This window comes from Lithobates pipiens, unplaced genomic scaffold (assembly GCF_037356315.1).
Source record: "Lithobates pipiens isolate NorthernLeopardFrog02 unplaced genomic scaffold, aLitPip1_a1.2 Scaffold_8, whole genome shotgun sequence".
In the NCBI taxonomy this organism is placed as follows: domain Eukaryota; kingdom Metazoa; phylum Chordata; class Amphibia; order Anura; family Ranidae; genus Lithobates; species Lithobates pipiens.
Window position 1 is genome coordinate 73,033,691 of NW_027507903.1, and position 16,935 is coordinate 73,050,625.

General features: G+C 44.1%; 1 protein-coding gene across 1 annotated transcript in view; it reads right to left on the reverse strand.

The window, feature by feature from the left end:
- Nucleotides 1–16,935, reverse strand: part of LYSMD2 (LysM domain containing 2) — a 92,780-nt gene that overhangs the window by 43,369 nt on the left and 32,476 nt on the right. Inside the window, exon 2 of the mRNA XM_077473147.1 lies at nucleotides 3,645–3,988. Coding sequence (XP_077329273.1) covers nucleotides 3,645–3,988 — 344 coding nt within the window. The remainder of the gene's footprint in view (nucleotides 1–3,644; nucleotides 3,989–16,935) is intronic.

Consider the following 16,935-nt stretch of genomic DNA (forward strand, 5'->3'; position numbering starts at 1 on the left):
CATTGAAATGAGAAAAAAAAAAAAAAAACATTCAAGTACTAAACGTGCCTAGCATTAACGCATGTTTAGCTGCATTTACATGCGTTTTTGCTACATTCAGCGTTTTCCTGGCAAAATAATCCTCTCCTGAACAAGATTCTTCTGCATTCAGGAGAGGAGCGTTTTACTGCCTCTAAGCTATGGTAAAAGCCTATGTGTGCCATGAACACAGGCTTTTATTGAATTATGTTTGGGGCTTTGGCAAAAAAAATCCAAAAATGTGAGTTTAGGAGCAGTAACTGTTCTTTTTTTTGGGGACAATGACAAAATGCAGCTTTACTGTTAATGTTCAGCTAAAAACAGCTTTAGGAATGAATATCTCAGACAACAATCTAATACCCAAACTGAAGTCTTTCCATTGGTCAGTTCTGAAGAGAAGAAAGGATATGTTTGTATTTGTAGATCCCGAATCTGTCACCATATTGTGTGCTTTGTCAATATATCCCCTATAATCAAAAATAAATGACGGGTATTTCCCAGGATGTACAGTAAAGAAAGAAGTGAGGCCGATCCAAGCAGAGAGGTTCCTGTATTCATTCCACTGAAGAAGATGTACATAAACCATAAGAGTCCACATGGGCAGTAAAAACAGGCAGTTGATCTGCGTTTTAACCTGACAAAACAACATGGTGACCCCTCAGGACTGTTCAAACTGCCGTGGAGGCACTTTTTCATAGTGTGGCAAATTTATTTTGCGATGTCGCTTTTTCCAGGTGGTGCTGATGGCCAAACATGCCCACTGAAGTCAATAGGACAGTGACAAACGCTTGGCATGCAGTTGCGGTGCAGTATTGTACTGCTAAATATATATTTTTTTTTCCCTAATCCCAAGGAGGAACAGTCATTCAGGAGGATCTGTAAATCACCTCTTAAAAGTGATCCACTGTGGATCACTTTTCAGAAGTGTGTTTTGAACCACTGTACATGTAAACAGGGCCAAAAGGAGCTCTTTAAACAAACCAAAACAACAAAAAAAATGTTTTTGTTTAGTTTAAAGGATAAGTTTATCTTTCTCAACACATTACACATGTGCTTAGGGTGCAACACGTAACATGTTAAGCATCCACCACCCCAACTTTCAATCCCCCCATCCCTGTGACAGGGGGCAGGGAACCTTTCCCAGGTTTCTGCAAATGAATGAACTACTGTCAGCCCTCGTGGCTGATGGCTTATAGTTCTCAATGAACTGCTATGGTGCTGGGGAGCACTCTTGTAGTCCACTGATCTTCTTGGACTTCAGTATCTGCCTGTCCATATCAGAAGTTTGCAATGCTTTGTAGGCTCCTAAGAAAAACATAATAAATGCATTTTTTTTAAAGGTGAACTTAGCCTCTAAGGCTTTTCTTCAAAACATTGCCTAGGAAAATAAATCTCTTAAAGCAGGAATCTTACTAACAAAACAACCTCTCCCCCAATAGAACTCTGATATTTCCATCTCTTCACTAATAAAATCTATTCATACTTAAGACTTTTTAAAAACTGAAACCAATTTTACATACAGATAAACGAGTTCACACTTTGCCCACACCAAGGCAAGCATTTGATTGGTTGCTAGGACGCCAACTGGGAAAAGGAAACCATAGGAAGCCTCTTCTGACTTGAATACTTAAAAGGGGTTGTAAACTTCTGTGTATTTTCACCTTAATGCATCCTATGCATTAAGGTGAAAAGACACCTGGCAGTGAGCGGTCCCCCAGCCCCCCGTTTTACTTACCTGAGCCCTAGAACTTGGCCCGATGGGGACCCCGTCTCTCTGCCCTGGGTTCTCGACTCTTGATTGGATTGCTTGATAGCAGCACAGCCATTGGCTCCCACTGCTGTCAATCAAATCCAATGATACGGACGCCGAGGGGGGCAGGGCCGAGTCATACATTTGGCAGCTATGGACGCCAGATGCTGAACACGGGAACGTGCCCGCAAGGTCACCCTTTCGGAAGAGCGCTTCTAGGGGGTTATCTGATGTGGGGAGGAGCTGTGAGAGCCGCTGGGGGAACCCAGAAGATGAGGTTCAGAGCCACTGTGCAAAATGAGCTGCCCAGTGGAGGCAAGTATGACGTTTGTTATTTAACCACTTCAATACAGGGCACTTTCGCCCCCTTCCTTCCCAGCCCAATTTTCAGCTTTCATCGCTCTAGCGCTTTCAGTGACAATTGCGCGGTCATGCTACACTGTACCCAAATGAAATTTTTATCATTTTGTTCGCACAAATATTTTGGTGGTATTTATTCACGACTCAGTTTTTTATTTTTTGCGATACAAAAAAAGCGGAAATTTGGAAAAAAAAACAATATTTTCTTTTTTCTATTTTAAAAGAAATCCAATAAAATCTCATTTTGTCATAAATTTAAGCCAAAATGTATTCTGCTACATGTTTTTGGTAAAAAAAATTCCGTTAAGTGTATAATAATTGGTTTGTGTGATCGGGGACATATGTACGCAAATGATCATGTACATATGTGTGCAGGTGATCACGTACATATGTGTGCAGATAATCATTGGGACATGTGATTTTAGTGGGACATATGTGGGGGACATGTTTTTATTATTAGGGACATGTGTTTTTATTATTTGGGGACATGTGTGTTTTGGGGACATATGTGGGGGACTGTGTTTATACTGTGTTGTGTGTTTACACTAGACTGGTGATCAGTGAGTAAAAAGCTGTAAAAAACAGCTCATACTCAATGATCATCAGCCGGCTGCAGCGATCTGCTCTCCTCTCCTCAGCGATGACTTCTGTGTGAAGAGAGGAGGAGCCGATTGCCTAGCAACCGGCTGTTTGTTTACATCACATGACGGCCGTGATTGGACACGGCCGTCATGTGATCAGGAGGGCCAATCACAGAGCCCTCCTGCCGATCTGAGATGCGCCGTGTCCGGGTGACACGAGCACATGGGGATCGTGCCGCTGCGCGGGCACGCGAGCGATCCCGCTTCTTCTGAAGGACGTTCCTGAACGTCCTATCAGAAGTAGACGGCTACCACCCGGCCGTATCTGTGCATTGGCCGGGTGGGAAGTGGTTAAAAACAAAAAAAAAAAAAAAAAAACATTTACAATCACTTTAATCTGTGCACAATGAGAATATGCCACTGTGGGCCAAACAAAATCTTGTAGTGGGCCAGATGTGGCTGAGGGGCAGAGTGGAGGCCCCTGACCTATATCAATATACAGCAAGTCCCCTACATACGAACGAGTTCCATTCCCAGAGCTCATTGGTAAGTCCAACAAATATCAGTGCTTACAGACAAAAGCTGCCGGCACTGATCAGTGTGTTCTGGCGAGTTGGTTCCCCCCACCCTAGCACACTGGGTAGATCACGGCACCAACATCGCTTGGGATCATACTGCAATCTGTCCATTTTTTTCCATTCAGCCTGCTGGGTTAAATGAAAAAAAAAACGTGCAAACAAATGTTTGCATCTTTGATGTTTCACAGCTCGAAGGTTCATATGTAGGGGACTTACTTTATAGCATTCTACAAGTATCTTTGCTTATGTTTGGCCAAAGCCAACCTCCACTACAAGAAGGGGGTCCATATTTACCTGGTAATGGAGAATATATCTTGTTAAATAGTGTATAAGGGCACTTATGTCTGGACGGTTTACCTGAGGTATTCTTCTTCTTTTAGCCTTTTGGCTGCCTGTGTAGACCTCTTTATCTGCAAGTCCAGTCTATGAAGGAAGTCTTTGGCAGACAGCTCTTCATCCTGTGCTACTATGGGTCGGTTTGATTCTGGAGAGCTAGGTGGAGAGGCAATCTTAGCTGGAGCAGAAACAATGTCTTCACCTTGAATATTGCTATCTTCTTGAGATTCGGTCTCAGGCGAGTCCAATAAATTAAGTCCATTAAATAGAGAAGTCTTCTCTGATATAACCGGGATGTTTAATGACTTTCTCAGGAAAATACAATCTGTGGAAAACAGTTTGTTGGCCCTTTTAATCTGTTCCATCTGGAAAATAACAAGGAGAAAACAGGATCATTATGTGGTTATAAAATAAGACGTATGTGGATAACCAATCATTGTTCTAAAAGATCATTTCCTTTTAATTTTTTTTAGGTGAACACACCTTAGCACAACACATCTATGCTACAAGGCACCCCAACATAATGCCATGCGTCATCTACGGTAAAGCTCACATTAACATGCACTGGTTATGGCATTGCAGCATCAATATAAGAATAGGCTCTTAGGACCTATTCATTCCCAAGCTTGCAGTAATGCACTGTAAAGTGCATGTTACTGCAATGTACATATTTCAGTGCTGTACCATGCCCTTCATACTGAAAGGCATCACAATGCCTTAATACAAAGCACCCCGGAACCAAATCACATTGCAGTAAACCACAACACACAGTAACAGATGGCCTCGGTCTCCATTTTGTTTTTATGCAATTAACAGCTTTACTGCCCAGGTTTGAGAGATTTCATTTAAAGCTGATATCCAGGCAGTTATAAAAAAACAAAAACAAAAAAAAAAACACAATATTTAATATACAGATATTGTTTTTTTTTCTTAAAAAATATAAGTTTACAAAGTTGGCAAAAGTACCCAAATCTCACTTGATATCAGCTTTTTAGGATCCTGTGTACAGAGGAATGGGAGAAGACACAGATGTACTCTAAAGCTGGCCACACATGCAGAGTAGAGGTGAAAAAAATCCGATAGATTCCTCCAGCCACACTAATCGATTTTGATGGAGGAATCTCCCTGCTGGCTTTTGTATTCTGACAGCTGGAACCCAAGGCAGTCAAAATATTTAAACAGTGCCAGCGTTGTGACATATACAGTCCGGCCATCGAAAAGTGTCCACCCCGTACTGCGCAGGAGCAGTGCTTGCGCAGTACGGAGCAGGAGGAGATTCGGAAAATCTCTGAAGATGAACGGCGCCTGCGCCGTGACTCCAGGTGCAAGCCCCACCATCCAAGTGGACATAGGGCTGCACATAATAAGAGGGCCGCTCGCCACGATTCGGGCACGGCCTTGCTTCGCACAGCTCTTTTTATTCTAACTCTATGTCCACTTGGATGGTGGGGCTAGAACCTGGACTCACGCCGCAGGCGCCGTTCATCTTTGGCTATTTTCAGAATCTGCTTGTCCTGTGTACTGCGCATGCGCAGTACACAGCGGACACTATCCGACAGGACACCGGCATCTGATTCTATGTAGGTGCTGTTCAACCAACAATATTCCACCCGGCGCCTCTGTCAAAAGACAATTGAACAACCTACTTTTTGTGATACAGGTAGTTCCAACAGCGGCACCGTGGCTTAAATTTCAACTGATTCAGGTGAAGTTTGATCTAATTCAAGCCGTGTATGGCAGGCTTTAGTCAATCAAGGTGTGCCTTGGCAGAGCTCTGTGGTTTACCCATGCATTTGCAAATGTGTGCAGACTAAACCCCTATTTTTAACGCATACTGTTAGACAGGTTATTTGGTTGTCTGTGGGCTGGTGGTAAGTAAGGCTTGGTTTTTTCCTCGGGTTTGTTTGTATCTGTTGTTAGCCTTCCAATCTTCTTACTGCGATAGCCAGCTATAGGTGTGAGCAGGTGGCGTCTTTTTGTATCACTGTTGTGTTTTTTGGTCAGGCATCTCATTGACACCTGTGTTGCCATTGTGCTGGGTGTTCAGTGTGCTCCTATACCTTTGGGAAGGGGTGGCTCCCCTTCAGTCCACCTGCTCTCACCTATCCATCAGAATGCATGTGCCTCCACTGTGGGGACACTTATAAGTTAGTGTTAGGTACCACAGATACTGGGGTGCCTTGGCGTGGCTCTGTGGTTTACCCATGCATTTGCAAATTTGTGCAGACTAAACCCGGTTTTTAACACATACTGTTAGACAGGTTATTTGGTTGTCTGTGGGCTGGTGGTAAGTAAGGCTTGGTTTTTTCCTCGGTTTATCCTTGGGTTTGTTTGTATCTCTAGTCAATTAAGACCTGCTGTAGTACATGTGTTGGTAGAAGAGGGGAGCACACCATAATCTCATCAATGTACTGATGCTCCTCCATTCACCGGCTGCGATGGGTCCTAAACCAGGTTGTATTTCTTAACTGCAGTGTAATCTGATTAGAGGTATCATGGAGTTCAGTGCTTTGCTGTTCTGTCTAGCAGGAGTGCCTGGATCACAAGACTGGCTGTACATTTTTTTTTTTTTTGTACTAATTTCTCTTTATTAAATTTTTAAAGGATTTACAATAGCTTTCACAATTCACAAAAACTCATCATCTCATGCATATATAATAAAGCCAAAGCCATATACAACACTCAAGTTACCGTAGGCATGACGGCATAAATATCCCCCAACCCCCCCACCCTACCCGCCCCCCACCTTGAACACACGCTGCGCGCCCCAGCCACCTCAATAATGGTTGGCTGGTTGGAAGATGATGGACGCCGTCGGGGTCAAAAGAAAAAAAAAGAAAGAAAAGAGGGAGGGATGCACCCATAGGGCAATCCATCGAGGGGGGGTGCAGAAGAGAAAAAAAACCCAACCCCCCCCCCCCCCGACCATGAGCCAGGCCAACGGATACCAAATCTATCCCTCAGCAACCCCACTCAGGGGGTAACCCATATCCCTCAGCCAAGGATTCCATAGCTCCCTGAATTTCATTAAATTATTTTGCTTTATAAGCATCGCACGTTCACACCAGATTGTAGAATTGATGATTCTAGTACAGGGGGGTTTTTAGCTTGCCAATTTATTGCTATTAGTCGCCTAGCCTGGTACAGGCACCTTAATATCAACGTCCTTGTTAGGGAGGGAATTCTACCTTCCTCTAAGATCCCCAATAGGCAGGTCTTGGCTTCTGGTTTCAGAGTGGTCTTAAAAATCCTATTTATTCTATGTACAATTTCTATCCAGTACCTGTACAGTTTTGGGCATTTCCACACCATATGGAGGAGATCACCTGATGCCCCACATCTGGGGCAATCATCACTGGGTTTCCTACCCATTTTCCATATCTTTTGGGGGGTATAATATGCCCTATGGATAAGAAACAAGTGAGACACTCGCTGTGATGGAGATATAGATACTAAACTCCCCTGTTCAAGTGTCTCCTCCCATTGCTCCCGAGTTATCGGTCCTACATCCCCCACCCATCCCCGCCTACTCTTATCGGGTCCCTCCCCCTTCAAAATTTTGTCCCTAAGTTTTATATATAGCCTAGAGATCTGGCCTTTTACTTGTCTACGGTCAATGAGTCCCTGGAACAAAGGAGTTTCAGTCCTCTCAATAACTAGTGACCCGTACTGTGCTTGAATTCCATGCCTCAGTTGCAAATATTTATAAAACGTCTTATTAGAAATACCAAATTCCTGCCTAAGGTCTTCAAACGATTTCATAAGATTCCCTTCATATAGTTGCACTAGCCTGCTAATCCCCTGCCTCTCCCATTCCAAGGATCTATCTATGCCATTTAATTCAGCCAGGTTTCCATTATTCCATAGCGGGGTATAATCGGTCACTCCCACGTATCCCATGAGTTGCTTTACTGTCTGCCACACTTTCCTCACTAATACATTTGTAGGGCACCTATGGGCAAATGAATTGGCTTCCAAAACTTCAACCAAGGATTTATGGGGTGCTTTGTCAATCATCAGTTTGTGGTTTGGGCACCCTCCACTTTGGAGCCCAGCCCCAGCTAAATGCAGGAGCTGGGCTGACAAAAAGTATGATCTCGGATGAGGTATCGCCACTCCTCCTCTGCCAACGGGGAGCTGCATTGTCTGCAGCCTAATCCGGGCTTGCCCTTTCTTCCAAATTAGGTCGCGAAACAATGATTCCAGTTTCTTGAACCATTTCTGGTTGATCCAGACTGGAGAGTTATGCAAGATATATAAAATTTGTGGCTGCCAGATCATTTTAATTAAGTTGCAGCGCCCCGCCACGGAGAGAGGGAGGCAACACCAGTTGTTAACCTTCTGTTTCAATTTCATCAATAATGGTGCTAGATTCTCGTTGACATACTGATTTACTTCTCCAGTGAAAGACTGGCTGTACATTACATGTATTTCAGCTGTGTCCATAGCCGCTCGACTGCAGCTCAACCTAAAAATACAAAGAAATCTCCTCCCTCTAGTAAATTTTCCTTCCTCGGAGGAGCAGGATTCCCTCTGTATTGCCAGAATTAACTCACTGCAATACTTTGGTGTACATGTCACCATGTCCCTCTTTGACTAAGTGTCCCTAAATATAGAACCTTTTTATCATCTTATTAAAATGAAGTCAATGACTTTGGCCAGACTTCCTCTGGGGGTCATGGACAGACTGATATTTAAAAAAAAAAAAAAAAAAAAAACATGTTATACTTACCTGCTCTGTGTAAAGGTCTTGCACAGAGCAGCCCAGATCCTCCTCTTCTCGGGTCCCTCTCCAGCACTCCTGGTCCCTCTCTCCTGCCAAGTGCCCCCACAGCAAACAGCTTGCTACGGGGGAACCCGAGCCGAGCAGCTGCTCTGCGTTTCTATTCAGACACGGAGCCGTGGCTCAGCCCTGCCCTCCTCATTGGCTCTCTCCTCTTTGGCTCAATTACTTTGCTTGACAGCAGTGGGAGCCAATGGCACCCCGCTGCTTTCTCAGCCAAAGAGGAGAGAGAGGACAGCCGAGACTCTCATGACACATCGCTGGATCAAGATGGGGTTCAGGTAAGTATTAGGGGGGCTATTGCACAAAGGTTTTTTTTTTTTATATTATCTCATCTTATCTCATCTTTTGATGAGAATTATTTTTATATTATCATCTCATCTATCTCATCTTTTGATGAGAATTATTTTTTTTCCTCTGGGTGATCTATGTACATTACAAGTATTTTGACAAACATTGTTGCAGATAACTACCTTTTGTTATTCTGAATTAATCCCTGTGTGTTTGTCTGTGCCCATGTGCAAAAGTGAGTCTAAAGGGAGTGGTTTCATAATTTTTAACCAGTTGTTTCACCTGCAGGGCTCTATTGAACAAAAATGCAGGACATGCATCCCTTTAGATGTGATTTCCTATTGGAAGTATCTTAGCAAAAATTACATTTTTGTTGCAGGGGGTGCCTGAAATCTGACTTGTATCTTAGTGCAGACTTCTGGGAAAATCAGTGAGCCAATCACACAAGCAGGACATGATGTTTCTGGGGGCGTTCTGTACACATTATGTGTATAGAACATCTTCAGGTAGCCATGTTACATTGCATTTCACAGAAAATTACAGAGCTGCAGATTGAAAAGGAAAGGTAATTTTTAATAACATTCAATTACAATACGACTTGTGTCGCAATTGTACATACTATATCATTTTTTTAATTTGCCTTTTTTTTCACGAAAGTGGAGTTACCCTTTAATGCATAGAATGCCTTCTAAAACCTTCTAACTTTACAACCACTTTAATAAAGATGGTTCTGTTACCCAAAATTCTGTATATCCTATGGCACTCTCCCATGGGTGTCTGGGTGGCAGTAAACCTGCGGCACAGCCGCCTGTTTTTGCTACACCCCAGCTGCTCGGGTGAAAAAGCCCTAAGTGTCAGCAAATGAAAATGGAAAAGAATTCCACTATGCTAAAAATTGACATTATAATAAAGCAGTGGGACAAGCATAAAGGGCAAGTATGAACAACTTATTCTTTTACAGTAAGCAAACCAGCAAATTTGAAATTCCAAGTTAAATTCCAGAACGCTTAGTGTATGAGAAACAGAGAACACAATTATGAGGCTATAAATTAAACAATAAACAATTTCCTGGATCTGTAGTACAGGAAATCTCTTCATAGCTCGGTTTATGACTTGTGGAAATATCTCCGTGCTGCAGAGATTTCCTTGTGTAAATTCAATTACTGAAATTCTACACGGATTGCTGGTAATGACTTACTAGGGCGAGAAGGGTTCCAGAACTAGATGAATCCCTATTGTCAGGGAAAAGATTACTAGTTTAAATGTGCATAATATTCACTTCCTGCAGAATATAAACAAAGGGTCCTCGGTAATGATGTATGAACACTGGATCATAGTCTCTATAGTGTTTACACACATATATGTGCGGAAAAATTCCAAGAATACCAAATATTCAATTATTCTACTACTAAAAGGAGGAGAGGTGCTGTTGGTGTCATTGGGAGGAATTGTGCCCCCTCATTTAAATTAGACTAATGGTGTGCTGTTCAATATCTCCAATTAATGAAGTACCGGTACTAAGCATAAATCAAAGTGCAAAGTGATAAATACCGTATATAAACTGAAAAAATTTGCAATTAATAAATGATTTTATATTATATATATACACACACACACACACACAAACAGTGAAAAAAAAAAAAAAAAACAATAGATAAAAAGTGCCAAAATAAAGGTGTCCAAAAGTCTAAAAATAAAAATCCAGGAAATAATCCACACTCCCAAGATGGGTACCAGAGTTTGACAGGTACCCTCCTTTTCTCCGAATGCAGTGGCGGTCGGAAACTGGCGTTTTCCTCCCTCCCTCCTGCAGTCTTCTGGGACTGACGGGTCCCAGAAGACTGCATCCACCACTCACAATGTGCAGCGCATGCGCAGTGGGAATCTTGGCTGTGAAGTCGCAAGCTGTCACAGCTGGGTGCCCAATGTGAAGATGCTGTCCCCGGGGACCAAAGACAGCAGGTGATACTGACTGGGAAGAGCACACCACTGGATTGTGGAACAGGGGAGTGGCTGTTTTTTAAAAGTCAGCAGCTACAATTTTTGTAGCTGCTGACTTTTTTTTCCCCACAGGTGACTGGAACTCCGCTCTAGGCTGGCCATATACACCAACCCGAAGTTGATGGTGATGAGGAACACACAGGTATATCAGACCTCTTGCATGGTGGGGTAAATTGTGTTGCATCCTTTGGGACAATCTTGCAACCAAATTCGTCTGTGACAATTGTACAACAGATGCATAAATAACTTACCGGCACACGCGACTCTAATGCAAGTTGCGCCATTTTTGCACTGCAATGAGATGGATGGTTTGGCTCTTTGCTTTATTTCATAAATTGACTTTTCAGATACAGACTGCAATAATGGCATATTAGACGGTCCCTTACTAGTTACAGGCAGGAAAACGCATGGCTTACCATAGGCCATAAGAATGCATAATGATATTTTCATAAAACCATAATCTGAAAACGTCAATTTGGAAACAATGTGGTAAAAAAGGAAATCGTTAGTATATCTTTTCAAATACATTTCTTCCTCTTCGCCTTTTGGTTTCTGTGGTTCTAGATATTATTAGGTAGGTCACATATATCAAAGCCTTGTTGGGCGGGGGTGGGGGGGGGGGGGATCAAAAGGATACAAATTCACCAACCTGCAAAATGCTGCACTTCACTGAACTTCCACAAGCTGTTTCTAAGGCCGGCCCATAAACAGAGAGAGTTTACCATATTTATCGGCATATAAAAACGCACTTTCATTTTAGGAGGGAAGTTTCAGGAAAAGTTTTTTAAATAAAGACCTTTGAAGCAAAATAAGGGTCAATGCCCATCTGCAGCCTAATCAATGTCCATCTGCAGCCTGATCAATGTCCATCTGCAGCCTGATCAATGTCCATCTGCAGCCTCACCTCAGATTACTGCTGCCTCGGAGGGGATAGGGAGGGGGGCGGGACAAGCGCCGTCAGATTACATACAGCGTGGATCTCCGGTTTAATCAGCGGTCTCTTTAATACAAAGTCCCGCCTCTTGGTTAGGATTCTGTGATAGACAGAACAGTGGTCCAATGCCGGCCCAGGAGACGGGACTTCCTATTACAGAGGCCACTGAGTAAACAGGAGATTCTCGCTGTATGTAATCTGGCGGCGCTCCCCCCCCCCCCCCCGTTTCCTCCTAGGCAGCCCAAATTGCAGCATCGGCATATAACACGCACACACTATTTGCACACGATTTTCAGGGTGAAAAAGTGTGTGTTATAAGCCATTAAATACAGTATTTCCTGTAACCACAGGTTTCCCCATCAACACAGTCATTGCCGATAGGGCAATCCCTCCTGCCAAGTCAAAGAGAGCACAGTGATGATTATTGCTTGCGGCTATAACAGCTGCTAGCAATAATTGGCTGGTTGTACCCAAGTTGATCGATCAATCAGCTTGGGTACATATAGCCTGCCCATACATGGTTCAGCTATGACCAGCTTAAAGCAGAGTTCCATCCACATTTCCATGTTCGCACCATCTGCTTCATAGCAGCAAGTTAAAACTATTTTGGACTTTTTCCTTTTTGGCTTGAGTTACCGTTTCCGGGGGGTAATCTGTTTTCTTCCAGTTTAGCACCACCGCGGCGAGGTACATCATTTCCATGATCAGCTTGTGCCCTCCCCCCCGCTAATAATTATTATATCTACAGCTCACAATATATTAGTATCAGTGGGAAGAATGTTCCTTACATTTGTGGCCAGTAGGAGGAATAGCGTATATAAGATGATTGGTGTCAGTGGTTACTTATCCAAGATTTAGAAATTCCTCAGAAGAACTCCTAGCAACCCTCTGGAGGAACCTTGGGTCAGAAAAGATTCTCTGTGACCTTTGAGAATAAATAGTTTCACATTAAAAGCAGCTAGAAAAGGTACGGGATGACTTTTTCTGGGACTCTTGACCACTTGTTAAAAATTGGGAAGTAGTTTTGTTTCCATTATCTGGGCACATTCTCTAAATGCTAGTTCACACTTGTGCGATTTCTGGTGCGACTTGAGTAGAATCACATGCCAAGGGAAATCACATTATTTTCCATGGTGCTCATGCTCATTCACATCAATGCGACTGCAGTGCGAGGTTAAGCAGCTCATCTCAGATCTTGAAGTTCGGACACTTCCCGATAGCACCCAGGCAGCTGATCAGAACTTGTACCAGCGCCGCTGCAGAGAAGAATCCTAGACACTAACTTTCACCAGCAAGTGAAGTATTCTTCTGCACACACACAGCAGGTGATCACATCCAGTTCTCTCTCCTCTCCTTCCCTGCAGAGGAGGAGCCTGATGACTGCTGCTAGTTTACTTGAACTGTGATTGGTAGGGGCAAGGAGAGTGGCCAGCTCGTGGACAGTGCACATGGACACAGGACAGAGCAATAACAGGTGCCATGCAGATCGATCCAAGAGAGCAGCATGGAGGGTACTTTTAAAAAAAATGTAATGTGATATAACTGAGTTGCATTGTGAAAACGGATGACTCTGGGTGCATATGAGAGTTACATTTTGGAGAGCCTCTTCACTATGTAACTCACATCCCCACCCAGAGTCATCCTCATCCATTTTCACAATGCAACTCAATCATCTTCATCCCCACCAAGCATCCACTCCATCCCTCCAGTCTCCACAATGCATCCCCATCCACGCCCAGCACCATCCATCCCTCCATTCTCCACAACGCATCCCCATCCACGCCCAGAACCATCCATCCCACCAGTCTACACAACGCAACCCCATCCATCCCTCCAACCTCCACAACGCATCCCCACCCACACCCAGCACCACCGATCCCTCCAGGCTCCACAACGCATCCCCACCCACACTCAGCACCATCCCTCCAGCCTCCAAAGGTGTAACAGTGTTGAAATAAAAGTGGGTGCAACGAAGGACTTGGTGGGATGGCCTGTGGTCAGATTTGGTGAAATGACCAGTGGGCGGGCCCTGGAGAATGTTGGGGGTCGGCCTCTGGGAGTGTACGCCTAAAGCTGTGTGCTGATGGCTGCCCTGACCGTGGGACAGGTAAGTAAACACCACAACAGAAGCACAATGGACCAAATGTGAAGACGGATGCATTTTTCTTGAGTTTTTCTTGTGCTAAAGGTGCAGCTAATTCATATTAATTTAAATCCATGCTATTAAAAAGTCACAAAATCCTGTGTCCCTGCATATTCCTCCCCTAACTTCCAGCTAGTAGTACACCATATGCCTGGCAGAAAGAGCCATGTGTGCACAGTAGAGGACATTGGCACTGTCCTGTCAGCACGTACAGAGTGGGGGGCACCCGGACAATGTGCAGCCGGAGAATGCTCAGCGCAAACCCTGGTTTTCTTGTGCCTCAGGGCAAGAGGACACAGGAGAGCTGCTCCCAACTGTGCACACATGCCGTCAGAACAGGTGGCTGGGATTCTACAGCGCATTCCCCCCAAAAAACATACGAGGTGGTGAAGTGCACATGTCTGGGGAGACCTTGGGTCCAAGCAGGGTACCCTACATGAGGAAATAGCACACTGCATCTTTCAGAGGCTTGTTATGCTAGAATAACTGCAAATCAGGGGGCAAGAGGCAATGGTGTACAAAGTTATACAGCTACATTAATTCTTTGGTTGGGGGGGGGGGGGGGGGACCTGTAACTGAGAGTAAAACTGAAAGACAGAGAGATCAGGTCTCCAGCGTTGCTACACAGGGTCTTGCTGAGTGTCAGTGATATGTAAATCTAGATAGATATAACCGTATAGTATTTCTTGCCTGGAGTACAGTGTTGACACAGGGCTCGACAAATCTCAGACATCAGGTCGCCATTGTGATTATAAATTGCGCCCTGGCAATTTGTCAGTCCATTCACTGGAAGCATTCAGATGGAAGGATTCAGGCAGCTGCGCCGCATTCCCCCCCCCACTATGTATCCCAGGCTCCACTTGCCCACCTACAGGCCCAGGACCAGCATAGTGGGTGCCGCTGGGCAGAAGGAGGAGGAGAGCGGACACACGTCTGCTCTCTTCCCCTCCTTGTTGCCGACTATTGATGGGCTCAGGCGTGTTCATAATGAACATGCCAGGAAAGCGATAACTGCACACTGTCAATCATAGGCAATGAGGCATTACCCAACCGGCAGCTACACATACACACACTGCTTATGATTGGCAGTACGCAGTGCCGGCTTCCTGGTGGGTTTGATCCGAACAAGCCCAAGCCCACCACTATGAAGTCACTTCTTCCCCAGCCATCAAGAGTGCAAATTCAGTCTCACTCCTGCATAGAAACCAATCAGCTTTCAGGTTTTATTGCCAAAGCTTAACTGAACAAGCTGAGGTTAGAAGCGGATTGTTTTTTCTGCAGAAGTTAGACTAATTTTGCACTCTCCAGCTTTAGTAAATAAACCCGTGTCATTTTTTTTTTTTATTCTGCAATTATATACAGTTTATTTTTTGTTTGCTTTTTACATCGCCGATGTGCTCTTCTTCCCTGATCTAAGCACTACAGTGGGAGGGACCTAGATTCCTTGGATGTCAGCTGGGCGGACAATGAAATGTGAAATAAGGTCTTTAGCTGCAGAATAATAAAACACAAAAACAAAACAAAGACACTGTGTAGTACATCTTGTTATTACAGAGGGGCTGGCAGTAATTGGTATCACAAACTTTACTGCCACACAGGGAGAGGTGAGTTTGGAAGTCAACTCACACACTAGGAAGTGACAGGCAGAGAGGGGGGGAGAGAGACTCTAAACACAGCGGGATGATGGAGGCAAGAAAACTGACCACGGCATCACTTAGGGGGACACCGGAACAGGCAGGATCAACCAGGTATTTTACAGCATAGAAAAGGAGTAGGGGGATCAACTGATTGTTTTTTTCGGTGCCAAAACAATACTGATATTTTGGCCACCTCTCAGGCAGATAGCGGATATTGTGTGCCAATATTCTGTACATTTAAAAAAAATGTTTTACACTATCACCGTTATTGCTGTAACAAGAATGTAGACATCCCTTGTGACAGTAATAGGCAGTGACAAGTCTCTATGGAGAGATCAGGGGTCTACAAGACCCCAAACCCCTCCTCTGCACTTGAAAGTATTCAAAACGTCAAGATCTGCATTTTTGAATACTTTATATTTTTAAAATTGGCGCCTTTAAGATGCCAGTAATCTTGGAAATGTCTTGACATTGCTTCGGGTTACTAGATCTGAGACTCGTATGAAGCATCAGCTTTGTTCGGGTCTTCGGGCAGACGTGCCAGCTGGTTGCTCGGTCCTCTTGGTGGGACGGGAGAGCCCAGACGAGCGGCGGAAGGCAGTGAGGGAAGTCCCCTCCCGCTGCTTGTAATAACAAACGATCTACTGAGCCACATAAGTTGTTATTACAATAAAGCCGACTGTCCGCTCTAAAGAACGGTACTGGGTGATGCCTACATCTGCAAGCATCACCCCGGTAAAACCCCTTGAAGCAATATCGGGTTCATTTGTGCCAGATACTTCAAAAAAAGTGAATATTGGCCTCATCGATAATTGGCCGATCCCTAGAAGGGACAAATGACATTGCACAAGCACTATGTGGGTTTAACATGCTTTAAAAGGAACAGGATTTTATTTATTTTTTTGAGTTACAACCTTTTTTGTAAAAAAAATAGGAATTTTTGTACTCACCGTAAAATCCTTTTCTCTGTAATTCATCGACCGACACAGCTCCATTGGGTTGTTTGCCCTATTACTAGGAGATACTAGGCATTAGTTGTAATACAACACTCAGAACGCTTAGTTCCGCCAAGGGGGCGTTCCCTTGGGCAACAACCCTCCAGCCTGCCATGCAGCCATCAGTACGTCAATAAGCAGTATAACGTAAAGATAAAAAGGAGGGGCGGATGCTGTGTCGGCCGGTGAATTAGAGAGAAAAGGATTTTACGGTGAGTACAAAAAAAATCCTATTTTCTCTTATATTCACCGACTGACACAGCTCCTCTCTTAGCCATTGGGATGTCCCCAAGCAGTGCCAAACGAGGGGTGGGGAAAAAAGCATAGAAAACTTCATCCACCATGGCAAGTGGGAACTAGTGAAACTTTACCCACAAAAAAACAACAGTGCGTGGAGAAATCCACCATAAAACCAGGGTACCCTCAACAGGAGTGATTACCCATAACCGCACCAAAAACTGCGGAATGTAATGCAACACCGCATTAACTTAACGGTACTGTGTTTTTATCGAAAAAAAAAAGGCATAA